The sequence below is a fragment of the Hipposideros armiger genome, unplaced genomic scaffold (genome assembly GCF_001890085.2).
Source record: "Hipposideros armiger isolate ML-2016 unplaced genomic scaffold, ASM189008v1 scaffold_652, whole genome shotgun sequence".
Classification (NCBI taxonomy): domain Eukaryota; kingdom Metazoa; phylum Chordata; class Mammalia; order Chiroptera; family Hipposideridae; genus Hipposideros; species Hipposideros armiger.
Window position 1 is genome coordinate 689,488 of NW_017732002.1, and position 23,643 is coordinate 713,130.

At 50.9% G+C, this 23,643-nt stretch overlaps 1 protein-coding gene across 3 annotated transcripts in view; it reads right to left on the reverse strand.

The window, feature by feature from the left end:
- The window catches only part of ZCCHC24 (zinc finger CCHC-type containing 24), a 63,248-nt gene extending 41,231 nt beyond the window's left edge, over window positions 1-22,017 (reverse strand). The window contains exons 1-4 of one of the 3 annotated variants that reach the window (XM_019626031.1): window positions 21,570-21,653; window positions 14,879-14,952; window positions 8,914-9,114; window positions 8,175-8,279 (exon numbers count right to left, since the gene is read on the reverse strand). In XM_019626031.1, the coding sequence (XP_019481576.1) occupies window positions 8,175-8,279; window positions 8,914-9,114; window positions 14,879-14,896 (324 nt within the window). In that variant the 5' untranslated portion in view covers window positions 14,897-14,952; window positions 21,570-21,653. Of the gene's footprint in view, window positions 1-8,174; window positions 8,280-8,913; window positions 9,115-14,878; window positions 14,953-21,569 lie in introns of all 3 variants that reach the window. The other 2 variants (XM_019626032.1, XM_019626030.1) reach the window with 2 other exon arrangements.
- Between the last annotated feature and the right edge of the window lie 1,626 nt (window positions 22,018-23,643).

Genomic DNA, 23,643 nt, shown 5'->3' on the forward strand with positions numbered 1-23,643 from the left:
ACCCCAAGCCCAGGCTCCTCCTCTCTGAGGCCTCCCATGAAGCTGAGGCAGAGCTGATCCCTCACTGCAAAACTCAGCTATAGCCTTGATCACCCTGAGCAGACAACAGTGTTTCTGTCTATCCCACTGAGGACAGGGGTAGAGCCTTACCTAGCAAAGGCCTGGCACACAGTAGGAGCACAGGAAGGGTTGGGTGATTGCAGTGAGTCTTGGGCCTGGCTCTGTCCTAGACAAACTATGTGTCCTGAGCCAAGCTCCCACCACAAACACACATACCCATGCAGGCTGGCGCAGCTGGCTCAGAGCAAGATGCTGCTGCTTGGGTCTTCACGGTCCGGCCCCACTGGTGTGCAGAGGCCAATATACGATGCCCAGGTGACACTGCAGGTAGGCCCAACAGATAGCAACCAAGATTCTCCTACAGCCACCTGGGATCTCTGCAGCTACCAGAGCAGGCAGCACTAACCCACCCCTGGCCTCCTTGACTCAACTAGGACAGCAGATAACCCTGGGGCAGGACCAGTGGTGGAATCTACTTGACACACGAACTTGGCCAGACCAGGCCTGGTCTGTGCTTGTCCCTGTTTACTTCCAGCAACCAATCTTTAAAAAACAAAAACAGGGCCAGCCGAGTGGCTCAGTTGGTTAACAGCTTGCTCAAGAGTGCGAGCTCTGAGCAACAGGGTTGCCGGTTCGATTCCCACATGTGCCAGTGAGCTGCACCCGAGCTGAGCTGCCGCTGAACTGCCAACAGGTGGCAGGTTGGCTCAGCTGGTGAGAGCATGTGCTCCTAGCAACAAGGTTGCCAGCTCAACTCCCGCATGGGATGGTGGGCTACGCCCACCCACAACTAAGATTGAACATAGCACCTTGAGCTGAGCGGCCGTGAGCTGCTGCCAGATGGTGACTGGACTTGGAGCTGAGTTAGCTGCACCCTCCACAACTAAGATTGAAGGACTAAAACTTGACTTGTTCCCCTTCCCCAATTCCCCAGCACTGTTCCCCTCCCCCAATTCCCCAATAAAATCTTGAAAACAACACACACAAACAAAACAAAACAAAAACACCTGACTTTCTGAGATCAAAGTCTGGATTCTAAGGCAGATAGTAGAAGCTAATTTGAAAAACATGGACTCTGGAATCAGGAAGGTCCAGGTTCTAATTCCAACTTTGCTGTTCACTAGCTCTGTGACTTTAGACTAGTCACTTAACTTCTCTGGGCCTCAGTTTTATCATCTGGAAATTCACTGATAGAGTTTTTGAGAGAATTAAATGAGCTAATGAATATCACGTGGTAAGCTCGGTAGTAAACTCAATGCTTAAAAACTATTATTATTGTTGTTAATATTACTATTACCTTTGAACTAGAGGCCTAACACAGTCTGTGGTGACAACAGTAGAGGCAGGTTTGTAAAAAACCGAATAGTAGACATTCTTGGCTCCCTAGCCAGTGCTGACATTAACGGAAATGGACTCAGGCTAGGCACAGCCTCACCCCACAAAGAGAGGCTACTCTTTGGTGAAATTGGAAACTGCTCTCCAGCACCTTCCATCTCTGCTTTGGGATCTCCTAGTCTTCCTGCAAAGCCCAGTGCCCCTCACACTACCTCAGGGACCTGTGAGAAGCCCCATCAGTCTGATGAGCTGAGCTCTGGACACCTCTATCCTGCCCTTAAGATTAAAAAAGAACAAGTTTCCACCCCTGGTTCCTGCATCCTACCACCTGGGCATTGGCAGTGAATGTTTTACCCACACTTTCACTGCTGCCTTCCTCAGAGCCATGGGGCTGCATGGGCAGTTTCAGGAGCTAGTCAGGGCTGGCTTAGGGCTTTACACATTCCACTCCCAGCTAAACCATTTAAGATTTTAAAAGCACTTCGACCATTTAAAAAATCATTCCACAGGAGGAGAGGAGAAGGGAGCAGAAAAAATATTTGAAGAAATAATGGCTGAAAATTTCCCAAATCTGAAGAAAAACTTTGACCAACATATCCAAGCAGCTCAAGAGACTCCAAGTAGTATAAATAGGACAAGACCCACAAATGGACACATCTAGTAAAACTGCTGAAAGCTAAAACAAGGAGAAAATCTTGAGAGCAGCAAAAGAAAAATGACACATCAATTACAATGGAATTCCAAAAATATTAACAACTGGCTTCTCATCAGAAACAATGGAGGCCAAAGGGCAGTGGGATGACATATTCAATGTGCTCAAAGAAAATAAAAAAAACCTGTCAGCGAAGAATTCTATACCCAGCAAACCTATCTTTAAAAATTGAAAGTGAGATAAAGACATTCCAGATAAACAAAAACAAAGAATTCATTGATAGCACACCAACCTTTCAAAAATACTAAAGGAAGTTCTTCAGGCTGAAAGCAAGTAACCCCAAACAGTAATGCAAATACACTTGAAAAAACAAGGGGCATTGATAAGGTGATTATGTAATTGTAAAATACAGTATAAATGAATATTTTCTTTTCTTCTCTTAGCTGATTTGAAAAGCAATTGTATAAAACAGTATGAATATAATTATACTATTTGTCCTATAACATATAGAAACATAATGTATTTGCCAATAACAGCACAAAGGAGGCAGGTGGGAGCAAATCTGTCTTGGAAATAATTCCAGGTGGTAACTTGAATTCATAGCAACAAATGAAGAGAACCAGAAATGAGAAATAAGAAGGCTAATCTTACAAAAGCTATAGATATATAATTGCTTTCCTTTCTTCTTTCAGTTTCTTTAAAACACATAAAATTATATAAAGTAATAGTTGTAACAAGTATTGCTGACTCTGTAACATATATAGATGTAATATGTATAACAAAAATGCTATAAAAACAGGAAAAGAGAATAGAGCTATAAAGGAGTAATATTCCTATATCTCACTGGAATTAAGTTAGTATAAATCTGCAGGCTCTGATAAGTTAAGATTTTATAAAATAAGCCCTGGAGCAACCACTAAGGAAATAGCTTTTAAAAATAGTGAAAAAAATCATTAAAGAGATTAAAATGTTACATTAAAAGATATCATTTATGGCAAAGGAAGATGTAACAGAGGGATAGAAGAACAGATAAAAAACATGAGCAATTTAGAAAACAAAAAATAAAATGACAGGCCTAAATCCAACTATATCAATAATAGCATGTATCAAAATGGAATTAACAATGGCATTATCAGTAATGTGAATGGATTAAATAATCGAAACAAAAGGGAGAGACTGTCAGATTGGATAAAAAGTAAACCAAGATCCTGCTACCTACAGGAGACAGACACACTTTAGATTCAAAGAGTTGAACAGATTGAAAATAAAAGGATGGAAAAGATCTATCATGTAAATAGCAATCATAAAAAAGTTGGCTACCCTACTATTAGACAAAATAGACTGTAAAACAAAAAATGTTACTAGAGACAAACAGGGACATTTTATAATAATAAAGGGATCAATCAGGGAAATATAATTCTAAACATAGATGTAGCTAACAACAGAACACCAAAATACATGCAGCAAAAACTGACAGAATTGAAGAAAAATAAGTCAATTAAACAATAATAGATATTTCAATACCCCTACTTACAATAATGGATAGAAGAACTAGGCAGAACATCAACAAAGAGACAGAAGACGTGAGCAACACTATAAACTGACTAAACCTAATAGACATCTATAGAACACTCCATCCAACAACAGCAGATTACATTTTTCTCATGTGAACCATTCTCCAGTATAGCCCAAATGCTAGGCTATGAAGCAAACTGCAATGAAGCTGGAAGCATTGAAATAACACAAAGCATGTTCTGTGACAATAGAATAAGACTAGAAAGCATTAAAAAAAGATATTTGGGAAACTCACAAATATGGGGATAGTAAACAGCACACTCTTAACCAGTAGGTCAAGGAAAAAATCACAAGGGAAATCAGAAAATACCCTGTGGAAAATGAAGATACAACATACATACCAAAACTTAGGGGCTGCAGCTCAGAAGAAAATATATAGTTGTAAATATCTGCAGTAAGTCCTCACTTAACGTCATTGATAGGTTCTACAAATTTAAGTGAAACAACATATAATGAAACCAATTTTACCACAGACTAATTGATAGAAACAGGAACTAAGTTCGATGGCAGCTCATCAATGTTACAACGAGCAATGTGAATGAAACGATGTTATTTAAGGATTTGCTGTACATTTAAAAAGGAAGATGTAAAACCAGTAATCTAACCTTCCACCTCAAGAAACTAGAAAAAAGAAGAGAAAACTAAACTCAAAGAAAGCTGAAGGAAGGAAATAATAAAGATCAGAGTGAAGACTTGAAAGTAAGGACCCAAAGAAATATTTGTACACCCATGTTCATGGTAGCATTATTCACAATAGCTAAAAATGGAAGCAATCCAGATGTCCATTGATGGATAAATGGGTAAAAAAATGTGGACACATACACACACATACACACACACACACACACACACACGAATATTATTCACTCTTTTAAAAAAAGGAAGGATAATAATTTAAAATTTTTTTTAAATAAAATAAAATAAAGGAAGGAAATCCTGTCACATGCTACAACATGAATGAATCTTAGGGACATTATAAGTAAAATAAGGCAGTTACAAAAGGACAAATACTGTATGATGCCACTTATTTGAGGTTCCTAGAGTAGTGAAATTCATAGAGACAGAAAGTAGAATGGTGGTTGCCAGGTGCTGAGGGAGGGAAAGAAAGGGAGTTATTGTTTAATGGACATAGAGTTGCAGTTTTGCAAGATAAAAAAAAGTTCTGCAGATGGATGGTGGTGATGGTGGCATAACAATGTGACTGTGCTTAATGTCACATTCACTATAAGTGTATAGTGAACTATACAGTTAAAAAGAGTTAGGATGATACATTTTATGTTATATACCTATATTTTGCCACAACTTTTAAAAAGACTAGAGTGGAAAGTAATGAAATAGAGGAAATTAAAACAAAAGTTGGGGCCAGCCAAGTGGCGCATTGGTTAAGAACTGGCTTGGGATGCCAGAGGGCCCCGATTCGGATCCCACATATAAGGGCCAATGACACTGCCCTCCACAGCTAAGATGCTGAACAACAGCTCAACCTGGAGCTGGGTTGCCATGAGTCGCCTACGACGGCATAGGCTGCAGTCCCTGCTGCAGTGGGTTGCCATGGGCTACCGTGTAGCCCAGCCAGCAGCCAGCGTGAGCGGTCCTCAAGCCGCTATGAGCAGCCGTCCAGAAGCCGGCGACTGATCTGCCTCACCCGGGAAGAGCACAATGATGGTGCCAACTTGGGCCAGTGAAGCAACGTCCTCCACAACTAGACTGAAGAACAAAAACAACAGCAACTTGTCTGTTCCCCTTCCCACAATCCCCCAGCGCTGTTCCCATCCCCTAATTCCCCAATAAAAAATAAAAAATAAAAAAGTTGGTTCTTTGAAAAGTTCGGCAAAATTGACAAACCTTTAGCTAGACTGACCAAAGGAAAAAAGAGAGAAGACTCAAATTACAAGAATCAGAAATGAAAGGGGGAAAATTATACCAACCTTACAGAGATTAAAAGGATTATAGAGTATTATAAACAACTGTATACCAATAAATTAGACAACATAGGCAAAATGGACCAATTCCTAGAAAGACATAAACTACAGAAACTGACTCAAGAAGAAATAGAAAATCTGAGTAGATCTATAACACCAGATTGAATTAGTAATAATAGTAAAAAATCTACCCACAAAAGAAAGCCCAAGCTCAGATGGCTTCACAGATGAATTCTACCAAACATCGAAAAAAGAATTAATTTTCTTCCCAAACTCTTCCAGAAAATAGAACAGGAATGGAACACTTCCCAAATCATGGAACTGGTAAATGCTACTACATGGATGAACCTTGAAAACAATATGCTAAGCAAAAGAATCTAGTAACAAAAGACCACATATTACATGATTCTATTTACATGAAGTATGCAAAATAGGCAAATCTATAGAAACAGAAAGTAGATTCATGGTGGCTAGCGACTGGGGGGTCAGGTGGTGACAGCTAAAGAGTATAAGGTTTCTTTTTGAGGTGACAAAAATGTTCTATAACTGGTTGTGGTGATAGTTACACAGCTCTGTGAATACACTAAAAATAATTCAATTGTACACTTTACATGGGTAAATTATACGGTATGTGAATTGTATCTCATTAAAGCTGTTACCCAAACAAGCTTTTAAATATATCTGCTGAGCTCTTTATAATATTTCATTTGAAACAAAGGATTCCATGGCTTGTAAAAGCCTTGTTCACCTGTTCCTTCATTCAGGAAGACTTGTACTGAGCACCTGCTATGTGTGGTCTCTTGGGCTGGCATGGGGGTCAGACAGTGACGGGTACAGAGAAGAACCTAGCCCAGCACTGCCCCTGAGCTTATGGTCGGTTGAGGGGAGGGGAGCACCTGTTTAAATGCCAGCCTGCCAAAATACCTAGTCCCTTGCCAGCTGGGTGAACTCTCCATTGTGACCCAAGGGAGAAAAACATAATGCTAGCCAACATTTACTGAGCACCCACTGTGTGCCAGGCACCGATGGTTCAAGCCTCTGCCCTCCCATCTCCTGTAAAGAAGGTCCCTGGGGCTACAGGAACCCCAGCTAGAATCAGGTTTGAGATGAGGCCAGAAGAGGGCGTCTACCAGTTGAAGGGGGAAACTGAGGCTCCACAGCCAGCGAGGTCTCGCTTGGAGTGGCGTTGAAGCTCAGGGAGGCAAAAGGCGCTGATGTCCAGGAGCTCTCAGACTGTTCCTTCGACTGTGAAATGGGGCTGTTACTCCTACTTTTGCCAGAGGGTTAAGAGCCCTGCACACAATAAGTGAACGCACTGTTCGCTTAAAGGAAGAGCCAGGGTTAGCCCTGACCTAGAAAGCAAGAGGCACCGAAGGGCAGGGATCCCCTGCCCCACAAGTAGAAAAGCTCTGGCCTCGCCTGGAGAGAGGGCGGTGAGTGCACACACAGTTACAGACACACACTCACACATCCCTTCGCCGTCCCTCTGCCTCTGGATACTGGTCATGCTGAGGGAAACACTGCTCTCCTCCCACCAGCCTGCCAGCCCCACTCAAGCCCCCCTCCTAGAAGCTTTCCCAGGCTGTCAGCCCACTATGAACTCACCTCCTCACCTCCTTGGAGCCCTGAGTGTCCCTATTGATGCCTGAGTGTCACCTGCCTGCAGGGGTTACAATTCCAGCTCCTCCACTGACCAGCTCAATGATATCGTGTGAGTTTTTGACTCACACAAAGCATCACATAACATGAGGCTGAGAACACTTTACACATTGGGTAGTTGTGAGCGTTGAATGAAATAATGCTTGGAGAGCACTCAGCACAGTGTGTCTCCTCCTTAGTGGCGCTAAGTCCTGCTGTGCCCACCTCACAGGCTGCAGGCAGGAGGGAAAGGGGGTGAGTTTCTAAGGTGTTGCTATGAATGACCGAGAGCAGGGGGCCCCTGTGCTGGAGACACAGCTGGGGAGGGCACGAGGGGCTGCTGACCTGGTGCGCCACGGACACATCCCTGAGGACCAGCCAGATCCTTAGCTGCCTGTTTTACCCCTCATCCTAACCAGAGAGCCCCTGGGGGTAGGGCCTCGCCTTCTGCTGAGATCTCATCATGCCAAGGGCCCCTAATTACTGCATATTAAGGGATAGTCAGGGCCACTGGAGAATAGCCATGAGTGGGTCAGCTCCCACTAGCCAGGGTCTAGGGTGGGCCTCTCTTGTCCAGAGGTGGTGGGTGGCCAAGATCATCGGTGTGCATGAATCCTGGGGCAGGGATGGGGATGTCTTACTAAAATGCAGTTCTGGGGCAGGCCCGAGGCTTTGTATTTCTGACACAGGCAACGCGGATGTGGCTGTGTCTGGCTGTACTTGAAGTAGCAAGGACAGAGCACGGCATGGCCATTTGTGAGGGCCGTGGTGAGCAAGGGGCACATCGCAGCCTCCTGCTGGTCCTGGAGGGACCCAGCCCCACCCAGCCACGCCCTCAGCTTCCAACATCTGGAGGGTGAGACTCCATGGAGTTTCTGAGTTTCCAGGATTCCATTTCCATTACATATATAAAATAAAAGTAGTACCACATCATAAAAACACTGGAAAATATGAAAACATAATAGGGAAAAAAATCACTGATAATTTCATACCGTATTTAAAACAACTGTTAAGCTCTCTCCCCAGGATTCCAAAGCCATGTCTGTCAGAGAGCCAGGGGTCATCTTGTGAGTGGGGTCTGCCCCAGTAGCCCCGCCCTGTCATGGCAAAGCATTGGGTGAGAGCTGGGGGCTACGCCCCACACCCTCGACCTCCTGGTCCCCTTCCCACCCCAGCCCCACAGCACCTTTACCCAGACCCATCACTGGGGCACAGATTCAGGGGCAGGCCCCCCTCCTCCCTCATAGGCAGCAGGCTGAGGAGGAAGCCTGCTGCAGAGGAGGCAGAGGTGGGGTCTGGGGGAGGGGGCGCACATCTGGATTCCTGGCCCAAAGCCTGCATTCCTTCCCTGTGAGTGTGAGGAGACAGGGTCTCAGGAGAGCTGTGAGGAGGCTGCTGGCCCCCATCCAGCCCCACCATAACAGGACCCACCCTGTCAAGAAGACCGGTGGGGAATTGAAATCCCAGAACCTCATTTTGGGGTCCCCCACCCATATTGCTGACTAACCAATACAGGCCCCAAGCTGGGCCTCGGTCCCATCCACATCAGCCAGCCTTGCCTCGGAAATATCAGAGGGGACAAAATGGTGGAGACCAGAGGGCCACGGGGCCACTTGCTCATGGAAGGGGCCTTGTGGGTGGGGGGGAGCTACTCCAACTGTCCTACCCACATAAGCTGTTTCACAGGTCAGTAGGGAACCCATGCGCCCCGCCTGGACGAGGCTGCCTTACCTGGGGGCAGTCCTTGATGTAGTGTCCTTTGTTGAAGCACAGGTGGCACAGGTAGTTGGGCGGGGGCCTCTTGCTGGGCTTCCGGGTCTCAGAGGTGAGGGTCAGGTCAGAGAAGTGCTCAGTGAGGGAGCTGAGGCCATCAGCGATGTTGTTGAGGGAGCCGTAGGGCGAGGCGCTCTTGTACACACTGCTGCTCAGTGCCTGTGGGGGACAGAGGCTGTGAAGGCTCTAGGAGGCCTGGACACACTCATCTGCTGCCATGACATTGGGGAAATTTCCATGGGTACAGATGCACACATGTGCGCGCATGCACACACACACACTCACACACACACGTGATTTCATAATGACCCTTCAGCTGCCCATGGGCTCTGCTTCCAAGAGCTTGAGTTCAAATTCTAACTCTACTTGTGTGTTCATGGGCAAGTCAGTTAACCACTCTGGGCCTCAGTGGCCCCATCTGGAAAACAGAAAGAATAACTAACTACCTCCTAGGGTTTCTTTAAGACGAACATGAGATCACAAATGTATAGCACTTTTCTCCTGCCTGGCACTTAGGAACCACTCAGTAAATGGTGGTGATGATGATGATTATTATTATCATTAGTTTTCCTTTACACATTGCCAGGAAGTAAGAAGGTATAGCAGAAAGTAACCTGTTACGTTTGGGGCTCTGCCACTTGCTCATGGAGTGACTTCAGACAAGCCACTTATCTCTGAGCTGACTAGTTTCCCCCACTTGTAAGGAAGACGAACATCAGATCGCAGCATCCTTTCCACTGTACAGAAGAGCAGACTGTAATTCAGCTCTCTGCCTGGTCTCCTGTGGTACAGACCTGTGCCGACTGTGCCCAGGGAACCCTCACCCCAGCCCAGCCAGCTTGCTGGGAGCTCAGGGAGGAAGTGGCCCACCTCTCCCACCTCTCTCACCTCTCCCACCTTCAGTTGACAGGATCCAGATGTCTTGCCTGGCTTCAAAGCAGACGCGGCCCAGGCCCCCTCCTGGTGTATACAGCCTCTATTTATAGGAGTCACGGACTCCAGGCGGCCAGGCACACTGGAATTTAGTGAAGGTGGGGCCTGCGGTGAGGCCATGGGCCCCCTTTCCTGGGGCAAGGCCAAGGCTGGAAAGAGGCAGCTTTCTCAGGAAGGTCAGTGACAAACCTGGGCATAGGGCTTGGGCATCCCCTGGCCCCAGCTCAGGTGCCCAGGAACTCCAGGAGTGAACTACAGGGCCTTGGGGAGCCTTGTGCCTTGTGGAGAAACATGGCCTTGTCTTGGGAATCCCCAGGCTGATGGGGGAGAGAGCCCCTGAGAGGAAGTTGCCTCAGACTCCCTTACAAAGATGGGGCAGACAGGCGCCAAAGGTGACAGTCCTTTTTGCATCCGCTCAGTGTGAGAAGGGGATGGAGGTGAGCTAAGAGCTGGCCCCAGGGCATCAGGCACCCCCCACAACCAGGACAGATTCCCACCCCTCACACATGTATACCTCAGCCTCCCTCCTTGTTCCATTTCTGGGGGGCTGAAACTCCCCTTCTAGAGGACACAGCCCTTACATCTGGGGGCCACCACTCTTCCTAGCTCCCTGGACACCCTGCTATGTGACTCTGGGCCAGCCCTTTCCCTCTCCGGACCCCTGTTCCCTCTCATGTAGGTTTGGATGGAGCCTGGGATCTGGAAGGAAAGACACAGACAGTATGTCCAGGGCAGCCCAGGCCCAACACACAGTCAGCCTCCAGCAACTGGGCACAGAACTCCAAGGTTCGTAATGACCATCTCCGCCCAGTGCTACTGTGAAATCTAGGACCAGTGGAAGACACTGCACAAATCCGCATTCACTGAGACTCTCTAACCCTCAGTTGGCCCAAGGTAGGGTTGTCCATCCTGAGAGGCAGAGGGACCCCATCCCTGGAGATATGCGAGCCAATACTAGACAGACTTCAGGGATGTGGGAAGGTTCCAATGGAAATGGGCTTAGATGATGATACCTGAGCACTTAACCACATCCCAGGCCCTGGAAACTTTATTTGCATTAAAATAGCTGATGCGCACAACCCTACGAGTCACTGTCCCCATTGTACAGATTAGACAAGAATGTTCCAACTTGTATTTAGTGACCTGGGAAACTTTTTAACAAATACAGTTTCCTGGGCCCCACCTCAGACCTACCAAAGCGGCCACCTGGACTGAGGACCTGAAATCCGCACTTTTTATTATGGTAAAATATACATTACATAAAATCTACCATTTTAACGATTTTTAAGTATACAATTCAGTAGCGTTGAATACATTCACACTGTTAGGCAACCATCGCCACCATCTATCTCCAGAACGTTTTGTCATTCCAAGCTGAAGCTCTGTTCTCCTTAAACACTAATGCCCCCTCCCCCAGCCAGAATCTGCACTCTTAAAACTCCCCTGGCAGTTCAGGTACAGCCAGCCCAGCACCTGGCCTGGGGAGCACCTGGACTTCCCAACGGTCAAGGTCTGTCTTTAGCTGGACTCTAGGCCTCTCCGCACCCCAACTGGCCTGAGGGAGGGCAGCATGGCCCCAGTCTCCCAGAGAAAAGTTCATCCAAACACGAAACTTGAAGCTCCAAATGTGTGACTCACTCTCATGGCTGGGAAATGCAATTTCACAAATAACAACCCTCTTTTTTTTTCCCCCTCCTTTTCTTTCCTTTTTCTTTTCTGGATAAGATTTAAGCGAGTCCACAGGAATCAGGACTGTTTTGGCAGCAAATTGTCAAGAGGAAGGGGAAGTTTGGTGGGTGCCAGAAAGTGCACTAATTATACCCTGAAAAACCTCTCCCCGGGTCTTGCGGCCACTCTCCCCTGCCCATGGGCAGCCCAGCGGGTATCCCTGGGCAGCCAGAGGCCTCCGACAGCCAAAGTGCGACATCTCAGGAGGGTCACAGCTTTGCCTCTGTCACACAGGCAGCTCCCAGTAAGGGAGGTAAGGCCAGCACTCCCCTCCTCACTGCCTCTCCCACCTTCAGAGCCCTCGGGCCTGTCCCTCACGGCCGCTCCAGCCCCAATTCAAGATGACACTACCTCAGAGCTGAAAGGACAGAGAATGGTCAGCTGATACAATCTCACTCTCACAGATGGAGAAACTGAGACCCAGAAAGGCCCAGGGGCATAGACCAGGGCGCACAGCCAGGCCTAAGGGCCGGGAGTCCTGCTTGCTGGGAATGCAAAGGGGAGGCGGAGCAGCAAGCTGTTTCCTCTCCAAAGAAGTCGGAGGAGCTCAGGCCATGGAGGTGAAAGGTGAGTCGGCCTCTCAGCTATTTCCACAGCCTGTGGGGACTGGACAGAGCAGAGGCCAGGACACACAGAGCTTCTTCCCCTCCGGCTGCAGAGCTGGGGCCTGATCTCATGTGTAAAGTGGAAAATGGAGCAGGGAGAAAGGGCAAACTTGATGATCTCTGCAGGTCTGACTTCTTAAGGTCCAACACCCAGGCACTGAAAGACACCCCCAGAGCCCAGCATGCAAAAGGCACCATCTGTTCCAGGTCCTGCCATCTGCAGCTGGAGGGTGAGGCCAGGCAGGAGCTCCCTTCGTCTGCCAGCCCCTGACTCTGCACCGCCGAGCCGCTCCTCTCGGCGTCCCATGCAACAACTGCTTTTCTCCCTCCCGCTCTGCGCTTGCTGTCCACCCCCAGGAGGCCCTGTCTGTGTCCATCCAAACCTCCCCTAAGACCTGGCTCCTGGTCTGGTTCTAACACTAGTGCTGGGGCCTTGAACCCACCCCTTCCTCTTCCTCGGGCCTCAGGCTCCACAGGAAAGAATGAAAAGCACACTCAGGTGCTCCTGAGGCCCCACTGGCCAGAGTCCCAGCCTCCTCCAGGGGCCTCCTGGACCTTCCTGCCATAGCCCTGTCCCTCAGTGCTGTAGGTGGGGGTGGGGATCCCCCTGAGACTCCCCTGCCCTTGCCTGAAGGAGCTCCCAAGTCTCCCTCTAATCGTTTTGCACAGTGATGCCCCCACATGTCTCCACAAGGCTGGATATCCCCAAAGGCAAAGGCTCTGCAACCCTTGTCACCCCAGAACCCAGACTATGCTGACGCTCCTTAGACCCGCGGGTGTCCTGGACGCAGACAATCACAGGCAGGGAAGGGCCTGGGAACCCCGCTTGACAGAAGCGGGGATGGATGCCCTAACATCTTGAAGGATTTCAGTTGGGGTCTCCAGGTTCCTGAGGACTAAGTCAGAGAGTGCTCTCACCCCAGATTAAGCTGCTCTGGGCACTGGTTGAGGGCAGCCCACTAATATGGTGGGTCAAAGTACCAAATCACTAGCCTGGGGGAAGAGACCACCCGTCCTTCTTCCCTGAGTCAGTGACCCAAACAGCTAGCAGGAAGTATGGATCCTCAAGCCACATCTGGGGGACAGAGTGTCAGATTTCTATCCATTGCTGGAACTTCTCCAAGGTTCTGGCTTCACTGTTGGGGAAAGTTAGATGGGAAGACACTAAAGTTTATTATGATCCTACTGTATCATATACTTGACTGGATTCTGTCTCCTTCTTAGTCCTCTTATACTGGGCAAGAACACTATTTGGATTGGCATTATTGGCCCTATTTCTTAGAACTGGAAACTGAGGCTCAGAGAGGCTGAGTAACTTGCCCAAAGTAACACAGCCAGCATGTGGCTGAGAGGAGATTCATACTCTCCCAGATCCATTGACCTGTTATATTTCAGCCACCACATGGCCTCCAAGGCTTGGCTTCCCCTCTAGGCAGGGGGGCTAGAGGAAAACACCAGGTGTGAACCACTGTTCTTGGCACAGAGGCCTTGTGACATATTGCCAAGCCCCTTAGCGCTGTCAAGATGAGGCACCAGCTTCTCTGGGCTACATGAGGGGTTTGGGCTCTGGGGTTGGTGGTTCTGCTGAGGGATTTGGGGTACAGAGGCAGAGGTTTCCAAGGCTGACTGAACCTGCAAGCTGTGCTCCTCTCCTTCTCCCCAGGACAGTAAGAGGACACAGTGGGAGGGAGGCAGGCCAGAATTAGGACGGGTGGGCAGAAGCGTCTGAGAGAAGCCTAGAGGGAGAGGACCCCAGGGCCGAGCAGAGAGGCAGGGGTGCAGGCAGAACCTCGGGGAAGGACATGGAAGTGGGCGAGGCAATGAGAAGGGCGCTGTCTGAGGAGGCCTGGCAGAAGCAAATGATGAGTCCTGCCCCCCCGGGCCTGAGATGGACCTGGGGGGGACTCTCTGATCCTCATCCTCAGCTCTGTGAGGGTTCTTTCATCAGCTGGAAAACTGCTTTCTTATCTGCAAAGGCCACCCCTGTACCTTCCTACACACAGACACGTACACACACACATGCATACACATACATACACACCTATACCCCTCTCTTTGGGACAAGGAACCTTCATCTCACAAATGACTACACCCTTTCTTCGAGGGGATCTGCACTTCTTCTACCCCTAGGGTCTATGGGGCTCCAGCCCCAGAGTTAAACACACATAAGCACTCTGTACACACACACAGAGGTGGATGTGGGTTGGCCTTGGGGAGAGGAGGTGACAACTGGCTGTCAAGGAAAGGAGACTGGCCAACGGGAAAATGAAGTCAAACCAGAAGGGTTTCTCTAGCCACGGTCAGACCCCAGCTCTGCTCCTGTTTCCATGATCCAAAGCTGACCTGTAGGTCAGGAAGGTGGCAGGGCTGGCACCTTCATCCAGGACCCCCAAGGGCATCATTGCTTCCTAGAGGCCCAATCACCCAGGATGTACAAAACACAATTCCCCAATCACAGCCAGGGCTCAGTAAGAGATTCCAATTTAAATAAGCAGTCCATGTTCCTTTCGGGAGGACAGCAGGGAGAGAGAAACAGGGACAGGACCAGGAGATGGAGGAGCAGTGACAGCGGGACAAGGCAGAGGAGACACAGGGAAGACCTGCCCCCCTTCTCCCCCCACTGAGCTCCTCCTGCTCCTGCTCAGGTCACCACTTACCTCATGTTTCACAGCCATATGTGCCCTCTGCCCAGCTACCGCGTACGCACTGAGGACCAGGCTGCCTCTCACTTCTAGAAATTGTTCGTTGAATTAAAGCAGAAAGCATGAATCAGAATCTGAGGACTAGAAGGGGCCTTAATATTCACTCAGTCTGGGGTTCCACTGAGGCTTGCAGTGTCTATACCAGTGGGCCTTGATTTGAGATCCACTGTTGACATGAGGGCGCCATGATCTCCTTAAAATCATGTGTAAATATGTGTGTCTGCGTATGCATGTATGCTGTGCTCTGTGCATTGCAGGGAGGAGACAAACGACAAACTCTAGCTGTCTTCAGATTCTCAAAGAAGTCCATAACCAAGAACTACCAGCACACCTAAGCTTCTGTTGGGACACCTCTAGGTACAGGGGTTCACTATCTCCCAAGTCACCCCTTTCCAATTAATCAAGCAATCCATAAACATTCTTTCTGAGATAAAACAAGAGGCTAAGAGACTGAGGAGAGCATTCACATAGTCATAAATCTAGAGGAGGAAGAGAGGAAAAGGATCAATTCTAGTCATCCTTCCACCCATCCACTTAGTAAACGTTAACTGAGCACCTAGTATGTCCCAGGCACTGACTGAGCATTGGATGTTAAGACTGCAGAGTGGAAAAAGACAAGATTCCTACTCTCAGAGTGCTGACAACAGTGCTATCGAGACACACACATATAGTGCATAGTTCATGGCAAGACCAATTGTTAAGACATGCTTGACCAGCAGCATGTACAACTCTTTCGTCATGGGGCCGGCCGAGTGGCTCAGTTGGTTAAGAGTTGGCTTAAGAGCATGAGCTCTGAGCAACAGGGCCGCCGGTTCAATTCCCATATGGGCCGGTGACGCTGTGCCCGAGCTGAGCTGTCAATGAGCTGCCAACAACAGGTGGCAGGATGGCTCAGCTGGTGTAACAACAAGATTGCCTGTTCGATGGTGGGCTCTGCCCACACACAATTAAGACTGAACTCGGCACCTTGAGCTGAGCTGCCGCCCAGATGACTCAGTGAATAGAGCGCATGCTCTTAACAACAAGGCTGCTGGTTTGACTCCCGCATGGGATGGTGGCTACGCCCACCCACAACTAAGATTGAACACAGCACCTTGAGCTTCGAGGCCACGAGCTGCCGATGGGAAGCCAGATGGCGACTGGCGCCCTCCACAACTAAGATTAAAGAACAACAACTTGGCTGGTCCCCTTCCCCAATTCCCCAACACTGTTCCCCTCCCCCAATTCCCCAATAAAAATCTTAAAAAAAAAAACCACAACTCTTCTGTCATGTACAGGAGCTGGAGAGACAAAGAAGCTGGGGGGAGGTGTACTCCCCACAGCAGCCATGTAAAGTCTCTCAGAGAAGGCGCACCCACCTGTGCTATAAAAAAGGAATCTGGAGTCCGTCAGTTGTACAAGGGCAGAGAACCGCATTTTAGGTAGATGCAATAGCAAGTGCAAAAGCTTTGAGGATTGGAACCGCCTAGTGTTTTCAGAAACCTCAAATAGACTAGTATGGCCAGAGGAGGACAGAATAGAAGATCATACATCACCACACACACACACACACACACACACGTGGCCACAACACATCAAGCATCCTGAGACCTAGGCTGGAGCCCTGGTTCTGCCACAATTCCCTCACTATTTCATCCTCCTCTTGAAGAGCCTTAGTGTCCCCATCCAGACAATGGGGATGCAGACAGGCTGTGATATGAGACCGAAGTACTAGGAAGAGCTCAGCACCCATCTCCTCTGCCTCTCCCAAGCCAGGCCTTCCTGGGACTCACGTCCCATGGAGCCCCATGCTGGGTTTCTGGGGAGTGGCTGGAGCAGGGGCATGACGGGAAAACTGGTACCCAGAAGCAATGTGACCACTCCTCAAAAGGCTGGGACCGGGAACAAAACATCAGAGGCACTGAGGCTTGACAGAACGCCCCTGGTTGCGGCCTGCCCTGCACTGAGGCCCACAGAATGACCCAGGTGGCAGCCAAGCTGGAGACCAGCAGGACGAACCAGAGACAGCTGCAGTTGGAATACAGAAGAGTACTAGATCTAGCTCTGCCACTGGCTCGCTGGGTGACTTGTCAGGCCTCTGTTTTCTCCTCTGTAAAATGGGAACTATGAAGAGATGCCAAGAGTAAAGCACCACAGAGGAGTAAAGGATGGCTACTCCATGGCCATCTTCTCTTGGTGTTGACGACACCTGGCTTTCTTCTGCAGCTAATTAGCAATTATTAATGCTGCTTGCTTTCCTCCCTCCCACCTGACTCAGAAGGTCTTCGAGGTGTGGCCTTCCCTGTGAGGCTAGGACTACTCAGTCAACTTAAGATGATGGAGGGAGGGTCAGGCCACCTCAGCCAACAGGCCTTCGAATGACGGTCCTCCTTGCCTGAGTCAGAGCTCAGCTTCCCAGGGGCGGCCAAATGGAGCTGGGCATGCTCCCAAGTTCCTGGCTAGGCTGGAACGGCCATCCCTCCCAGGACCTGGGGCTACCGCCCACCACCCCACACAAATCACAAAGGCTTATGGGAACAAACTTCAGCTCCTGAAGCCCACCCTTAGCCCCAGTGAGGCAAACTCCCATCTTCACATAGGTAAGTGGCTTGGTTCTACACATCCACATTCAGGCGGACCCTTGGCTCACCCATACCTGTGGAGGGCACAGGTAACACATCAAAACCTTCAGAAGACTGTCAAGACCTGGGGCCCTTTTAAAGCAGGACCCCACAGTCATTCCTCTAAGGGTTCTAAGAGCCCTGTCTATGCAGAATTGGTGAAGCCTCTCTGTTAAGCCTTATGACACCTCTGCTGCGGTTCTCAAATCTCCCAGGGTAGTGAAGGCCAGAGTAGTAAAGAGGAAGGGATCTTCAGTGCTGCAGAAGACAGTGCCAGGACTGGGGAAGGCACCTGGGTGCACAGATCCAGGAAAGGCCTCCAAGGGTGGAACTATCCAACAAGGGAGAGGTCTGCCTTAATGGAGTGTTTTCTGGGCTTAGACATGTTCAGAAGAACAACGGCAGGCATTCTGTGCCAAAAAAGTGCTCTGGTCAAATATATAGGTATGGCAAATGCTGGGTTAAAGAAAGGTTAACAGGTTTTGTTCCCAGAGCCTTTACTGTACTAGAGCTCCTTGTGTGTCTCCAAGGGGAGGACAGTATTCTATGCTTTCCAAGTGCATTTGACCCCAAAGCTCTTCCCCCCAACCTCCATAAAGCATCACTTGACTGTAAGGCCACATCTTCGAGCCATATCTGTCCCTGGAGGAAGAGGAAAAGAAAATGGCTGCCCTAAGCATCTGACCTGGAGTGGGACAGCTATGTCTCCCCTTGAGGGGGCACAGAGACTACCCTGGAGGGGCTCTGGGCATCCCTCTGTGGGGCACAAGAGCTAATGCTCAACAAGGTAGTAACTGCTTTTATGGAAGAGGAGTCCCATAGTACACATGTTTCTGTGAATTTAAATTCCAAACAAAACTTGGCAGGGAAGACTCCATGCCTCCCAGCCCCCACTCCCTCTAAGAGCTGCCTTCCTTGGGTACCTGGAGAGAGAGAGATGGTGCTCAGCCAGGGCCTCAGGAGTCTCTCCCCAAAGACATATAGTTGTTGCCACAGATCAGGGGTTTAAACAGGGTTCACAGGGTCCCGTTTCTAGACCCAGAGGCCTTTACAGAAACTGCACAAAGTGCCTGTGCCTGCTTTGGTCTAGCACCGGTACCACAAGCTGAGAAGCTGAGGAGCCCCCACAAGCACCCAAGTCACCTCCTGATGCTTAGTCCTGCACTTGTACGTGAACTCTGCCTTCTCTCTCTCTGCTTCCAGGGCCAGTGTTCCACTCAGAACCCTTGGCTTGTCTTCAGCTTCCAGAGCTGAGGTTCCAGGGGCACAATGAGCTTCTATACCCCCATGTCCTCAATGCCCTCCCCCCCACCCCACTGCCCAAATCCCAGCTGCATTCATGGTGTTTTGCTATTGTGGTGGGAGCAGCCTGGGGGTGGTGCAGGAGGGGGTGGGCTCTTGGCACATGGACTGGCACAGACAGGCCGTGGTCAGCGGTCAGCATGCAAGTCACATCCGCAGGCACTGCCACAGGGCCTGCCAGGCCTCACACAGAATGGCGATGCTCCTGGGTCCCTGGTTCCCTTCGTAGAGTCCCCTCCAGCCCACACACAACTTGCTTCCTCTCCAACCAGCCCCTTGAAGGCTTTCAGGTGGGGGGTATTTTTTCTTGCCTTCTCAGCCAGATGCTATTTTGGAACCACATTAGGTCACTGGCTAAGTCCTAGATGCAGGAAAGGCCTGTCCCCAGGAGCACAGCTGAGGCTCCAAGAGGGCTTAGGAGGTAAAGTGGGTGGGGGGTGAGAGTGAGTGAGCCTGAAGCCAAAGAGAGCCTTCTGGAAGTCTGCAAGCACAGCCCTCGGGTGCGTCCAAGGAAGCCACTGTCCTGGGAGCACAGAAGTCCCTGTTACCTCCCCTAACCCAACCTGTCTGTAGGCACATCCTCTTGTGTTTGTACAGCTCTCGAATCCCATACACACCACCTAGGGGAACAGCAGAGACTATATTTAACAGATGGGTAAACTGAGGCCCAGAGATGATGGGGGGGCGGTTCCCCTAAGGTCATGAGAAACTTTCGTTCCACCACTGCTGTAGATAACCTTCACCAGCTCCTTCTACACTGGGCCCAGTGAAGGAATAGGACTCTTCATGGGGAAACTAAGGTAAGCAGCAGTGAAGTGACAGGAAGCAGGTCTCACTGAGACCCAGCTGGGATCCTGGATGCCAGAAATTTCCAAGAGGAGGTACAACATCCTCCTCCCACAGGGGACTCCTAATGGCCCCAAACTCCCAGGCCCTCTCAGCAGAGACCCACATGTGGGAAACAAGGTCACCATCGGGTGGGGGCAAAGGGAGGCTAGTAGGGGCTGATTAGGGACCCCCACTTGACCTGTGGGTCATAGCCACCCTTCTCTCTTAGGGTTTCCACAGGACCCCCAAGTAATCACCCACTATTCACACTGTATGGTCCTATCTGTCTTAAAATCTGGGCCCCCATGAGCCTGTGACCGAATCGCCAGGGGCCCACACAGAGCTCAACAAATGTAAAAGAACAAACAAATGAAAAGACCCATGCACTGAAGTAACACCCCACAAACTGTCCCCCAAAGTCACTGGTCCCCAAAGCCAGTTCCCTGAAGAGGCAGCAAAGTCTTTCACAAGAAAGATTTTCAGCCAAGAACAATTCCTCGTTTGGAAAGAGGGCTTTACAGTTTACAAAGAGCTTTGGCATACGGATTCTTTCAACCAGGCACCAAAGGCTGCCTCTCCACACTTCTCTCCTTCAACTGTGCCCAACCAGCCCAACACAGGTCTACCAGTCCTTCTCTCAGCTTGCCTGGTGTTCGCCCACCACTAGCCCTGAGGCCAGCATCTCATATGTCCATGTCCCCACTAGTCAACAAAGGCAGGGTTGAACACATGATGGGGCCAGAAAGGGTGACCCTCTGTCTCCCCCTTCATCCCCAACACACTGGTACCTACACAGGCCTTCTCCCCCAAATCATTCAGGCCTCTGACTCTCCTAAAACTAACTGGTGGACCCAGGTCAAGAAGGAAAATGACCCTCATGTGTGTCCTCTCCCTCACTCCTTCCCCCTGAACTTTTGCAGAGTGCTGCCATAAGGAAAGTGAGTGAAGGAAGGCCACAAAAGAGTGTCTGCCATTCACAAATGAGGCAGGAGTAAGTGGGAGTGGGGGAGGAAGAGGAGTCCAGCTGAAGGAAGAGAGAAGTGATACCTAGGGAGGCTCTGAAGACCCCTGAAAAGGGGCTGATAGGTCCTGGCAATCTGTGTGTTTATCTAGCTGGAGAAGATGCACTGCCCCTTCGACTTTGTAACTGAATCCACCCAACTGTAGACTTTGCAAGAAGCCGGCGCAGGTTTCAGGAGAAGGCACTGGGCAGCTGGAACCTCTCCCCCGACTAGCCCCCCTCGCAAGAGCTCCAGAGGATTTCCCTTTCATTTCCTTCCAGGCTGGGAGGGCGGGGGACAGCGCAGTCTATGGGGTCAAGCCCTCAAAAACCACTTCCTATGTGGCTGGGGGAGGGCGAGCAGCTGGAGGATGTATCTGGGGTCCCTGTGTGCGAGTAGCAGAAAAACCCTCTGAGCGTCACTGCTCTCCAGGGTGCCCTTCGGGTCGGAAACCACTGAAGTCGGAGAAGAAAAGATTTTAGGCCCTCCAGAGGAGCTCGGAGCAGATTCTGCACTGTCGGTCCCAGCCAGCGGGGACCAAGAGGGGGATGGGATTGGGCGTGGGACGGACACTTGGAAGGGGCTCCCCGCCCTGGCCGCGCCCCCGCTGTCTAGAGAGAATCCGGAGCCCCCCGCCCAGCCGGGCCCCCCAGTCCCCCTCGAGCAGCGAGCCCCAGGCTGGGAGAGGGGGCGGGAGGGCCCCGCCCGCGCCTGAGCTGTTCCCGGCTGGGATCAGCCGGGAGGTGACGTGCTCCCGGCGCCCCGGGGACTTCGGCGGCGAGTTTGGCAGCGCTGAGCGAAGCCAAGCCAAGCAGGGCCGGGCAATACCGAGCCGGGCCAGGCCAGGAAGAGCGGGGCAGATAGGAAACGGCCCAGCGCGGTCGACGGAGGGCGGGGGCGCGCGGGGGCACCCACCTCTCCGCGCTGCAGCTGGAAGAAGCTGTTGAGATAGCTGGAGTGCAGGGGCGAGCCCAGCTGCTCCGGGCGGCCCTTGCCGAAGGCCAGCTCTGGAGGCGCGGCGCCGGCTGGCGGCTCGGGCCGGAAGGCATCGAAAGCGCTCGCCTGGTGCGTGTCCTGCAGCGACAGGTAGACCCAGTTGAGCAGCTGGGCTGGCTGGTACACCGAGGCGGCGCTCGTGTCGATGGCCGACAGCAGGCTCATTTTGCGGCGGCAGTGCCGGCCCCTCCCCGGCAGCCCGCTCGCACCCCCCCCTCCAGCGGAGGGGCGGGCACCGGGGAGCCTGCGCCCACTGCCTGCCGCCCGTGCCCCGACGGCAATCGCCCCGCGCCCTGCGCTCCGCGCACCGCCCGCAGCCGCCGCCGCCGCCGCCGCCGCCTCCCCCAGACTGCAGCCACAGAGCGCCCGGGCGGAGGAAGGAGGCAGCGAAAGTTGGGCAGGAAACTTTTGGGCCCGCCCCCTTCGCGCCGCCCGCCCCGCCCCGCGATCCGCTATCTGCCTCAGTGCTGACCCCTTCGGCGGCCGCTCCCGAGGTGGGGCCAACCAAGTCCGCGCCCCTTCTGGCACCGCCGTCGCCCTCCATTGGCTGTCTTATTGAATATGTAGTAGCGGGAGCGGGGCGAGCGGGGAAATGGGGCTCATCTACATGTGTAGTTCTGTGCTGGCCCGCCCCTGGGCGGCTCCCTTTCAGACCCCACCCCGCCCCCCGCGCCGCCAGCCCTGCTCGGGGAGCCTGCGGGAGCTCAGTGCAACCCGGGCCTGACCAGGCTCATCTTGCTCTCCTCTCGTTCTTCTCTCTCTCATTCTTTACAAATCCTCTCTAGTTATTTCATTTTCACTCGTCTTTCCTTTTTTATTTTCCTTCCTTTTTCATACTCTGTCTTCTTTCTCAAACTATCTCCTGTGTCCCTCGTCTCTCTGTCCGTCTTTCTCCGTGGCTGTGCGTGTGTGTGTTTGTGTGTGTGTAAGTGTGTGTTTCGTGTTTTCGATATCCGTCTAATGTGTCTCTGTCTCCCTCCCATCCCATATTCACACACACACACACACACACACACACACACACACACACATCTTTCTCCCTCCTCTCGCTATCACCGTAGGACCCTCCCCCTCCCACTTAATTCCTTCCATCTGCAGAATCGCTTTGCTGGCCGGCTCTGCCAAGTGGGGCCCGGGTTCCTGCCCCAGGAAGGACTCCCCGCCCCCTTCCCTCGCCTTCCCCCTCCCCCTCTCCCTCTCCTGTTTCTGCTCTGGGCCAGCCTCGCTTCTCGCCCCTTTCCTCCTCCTGGACATTCGGTGCTTCTGCGAGTCCCAAGACCCCAGGTGGGTCCGAGGGAGCTTGGGAAGATGACTGCAACCACTCCACACACACACCCAGGGCGACCCAGGTAGTCCAACTATGGCTGGAGTGAGCCCCCGCCCCCGCCTGACTCACCCCGAAGCCCCCGGACTCTCTCACTCTGGGGTAGTCATCCGGTGCTTGCGCTGCGCCAGCGCCAGGGACCTAGCGGCAAGGCTCCTTGGAAGGGACCCAAATCACCTCTTCCACCTCAAACTTGGCTCTGGAGCCATTCCGCCGGCGTTCAAGGAAGGACCAGCTCTGCCACCTCGGCGTGGCGCCTAACCTCTCAGAGTGAACCTGTAAGATGGGGACAGTCACCATCCTACCTCTGGGGATGTTTGTGAGTTTACCCGTTTGATCTTGGTAATTGGGAGATTTTCTATAAAGGTCAGCTCTCGGTCACCCCCCTCCGCGAGGATTTCTGCTATGAACTGCATCTAAACACACCTTGGATTCTTGGACCTGAAAGGACTTCAGTGATGACCAATGATGCCTTTTCCCACCATATCACCAACCAAGAACCCCTTTGATTTGGTTCTATCTCATTTGATCATGTTTTTCAAAGATTTTTGCCTATCAAACAATTTGTGATTATTAATACAAACGATAGTGCATGTACCAATCAGATCTTAAATTCATCAGAGACGCATCTAGAGAGTACCCTTTATATTTTAAAACAGTGTTAAACCT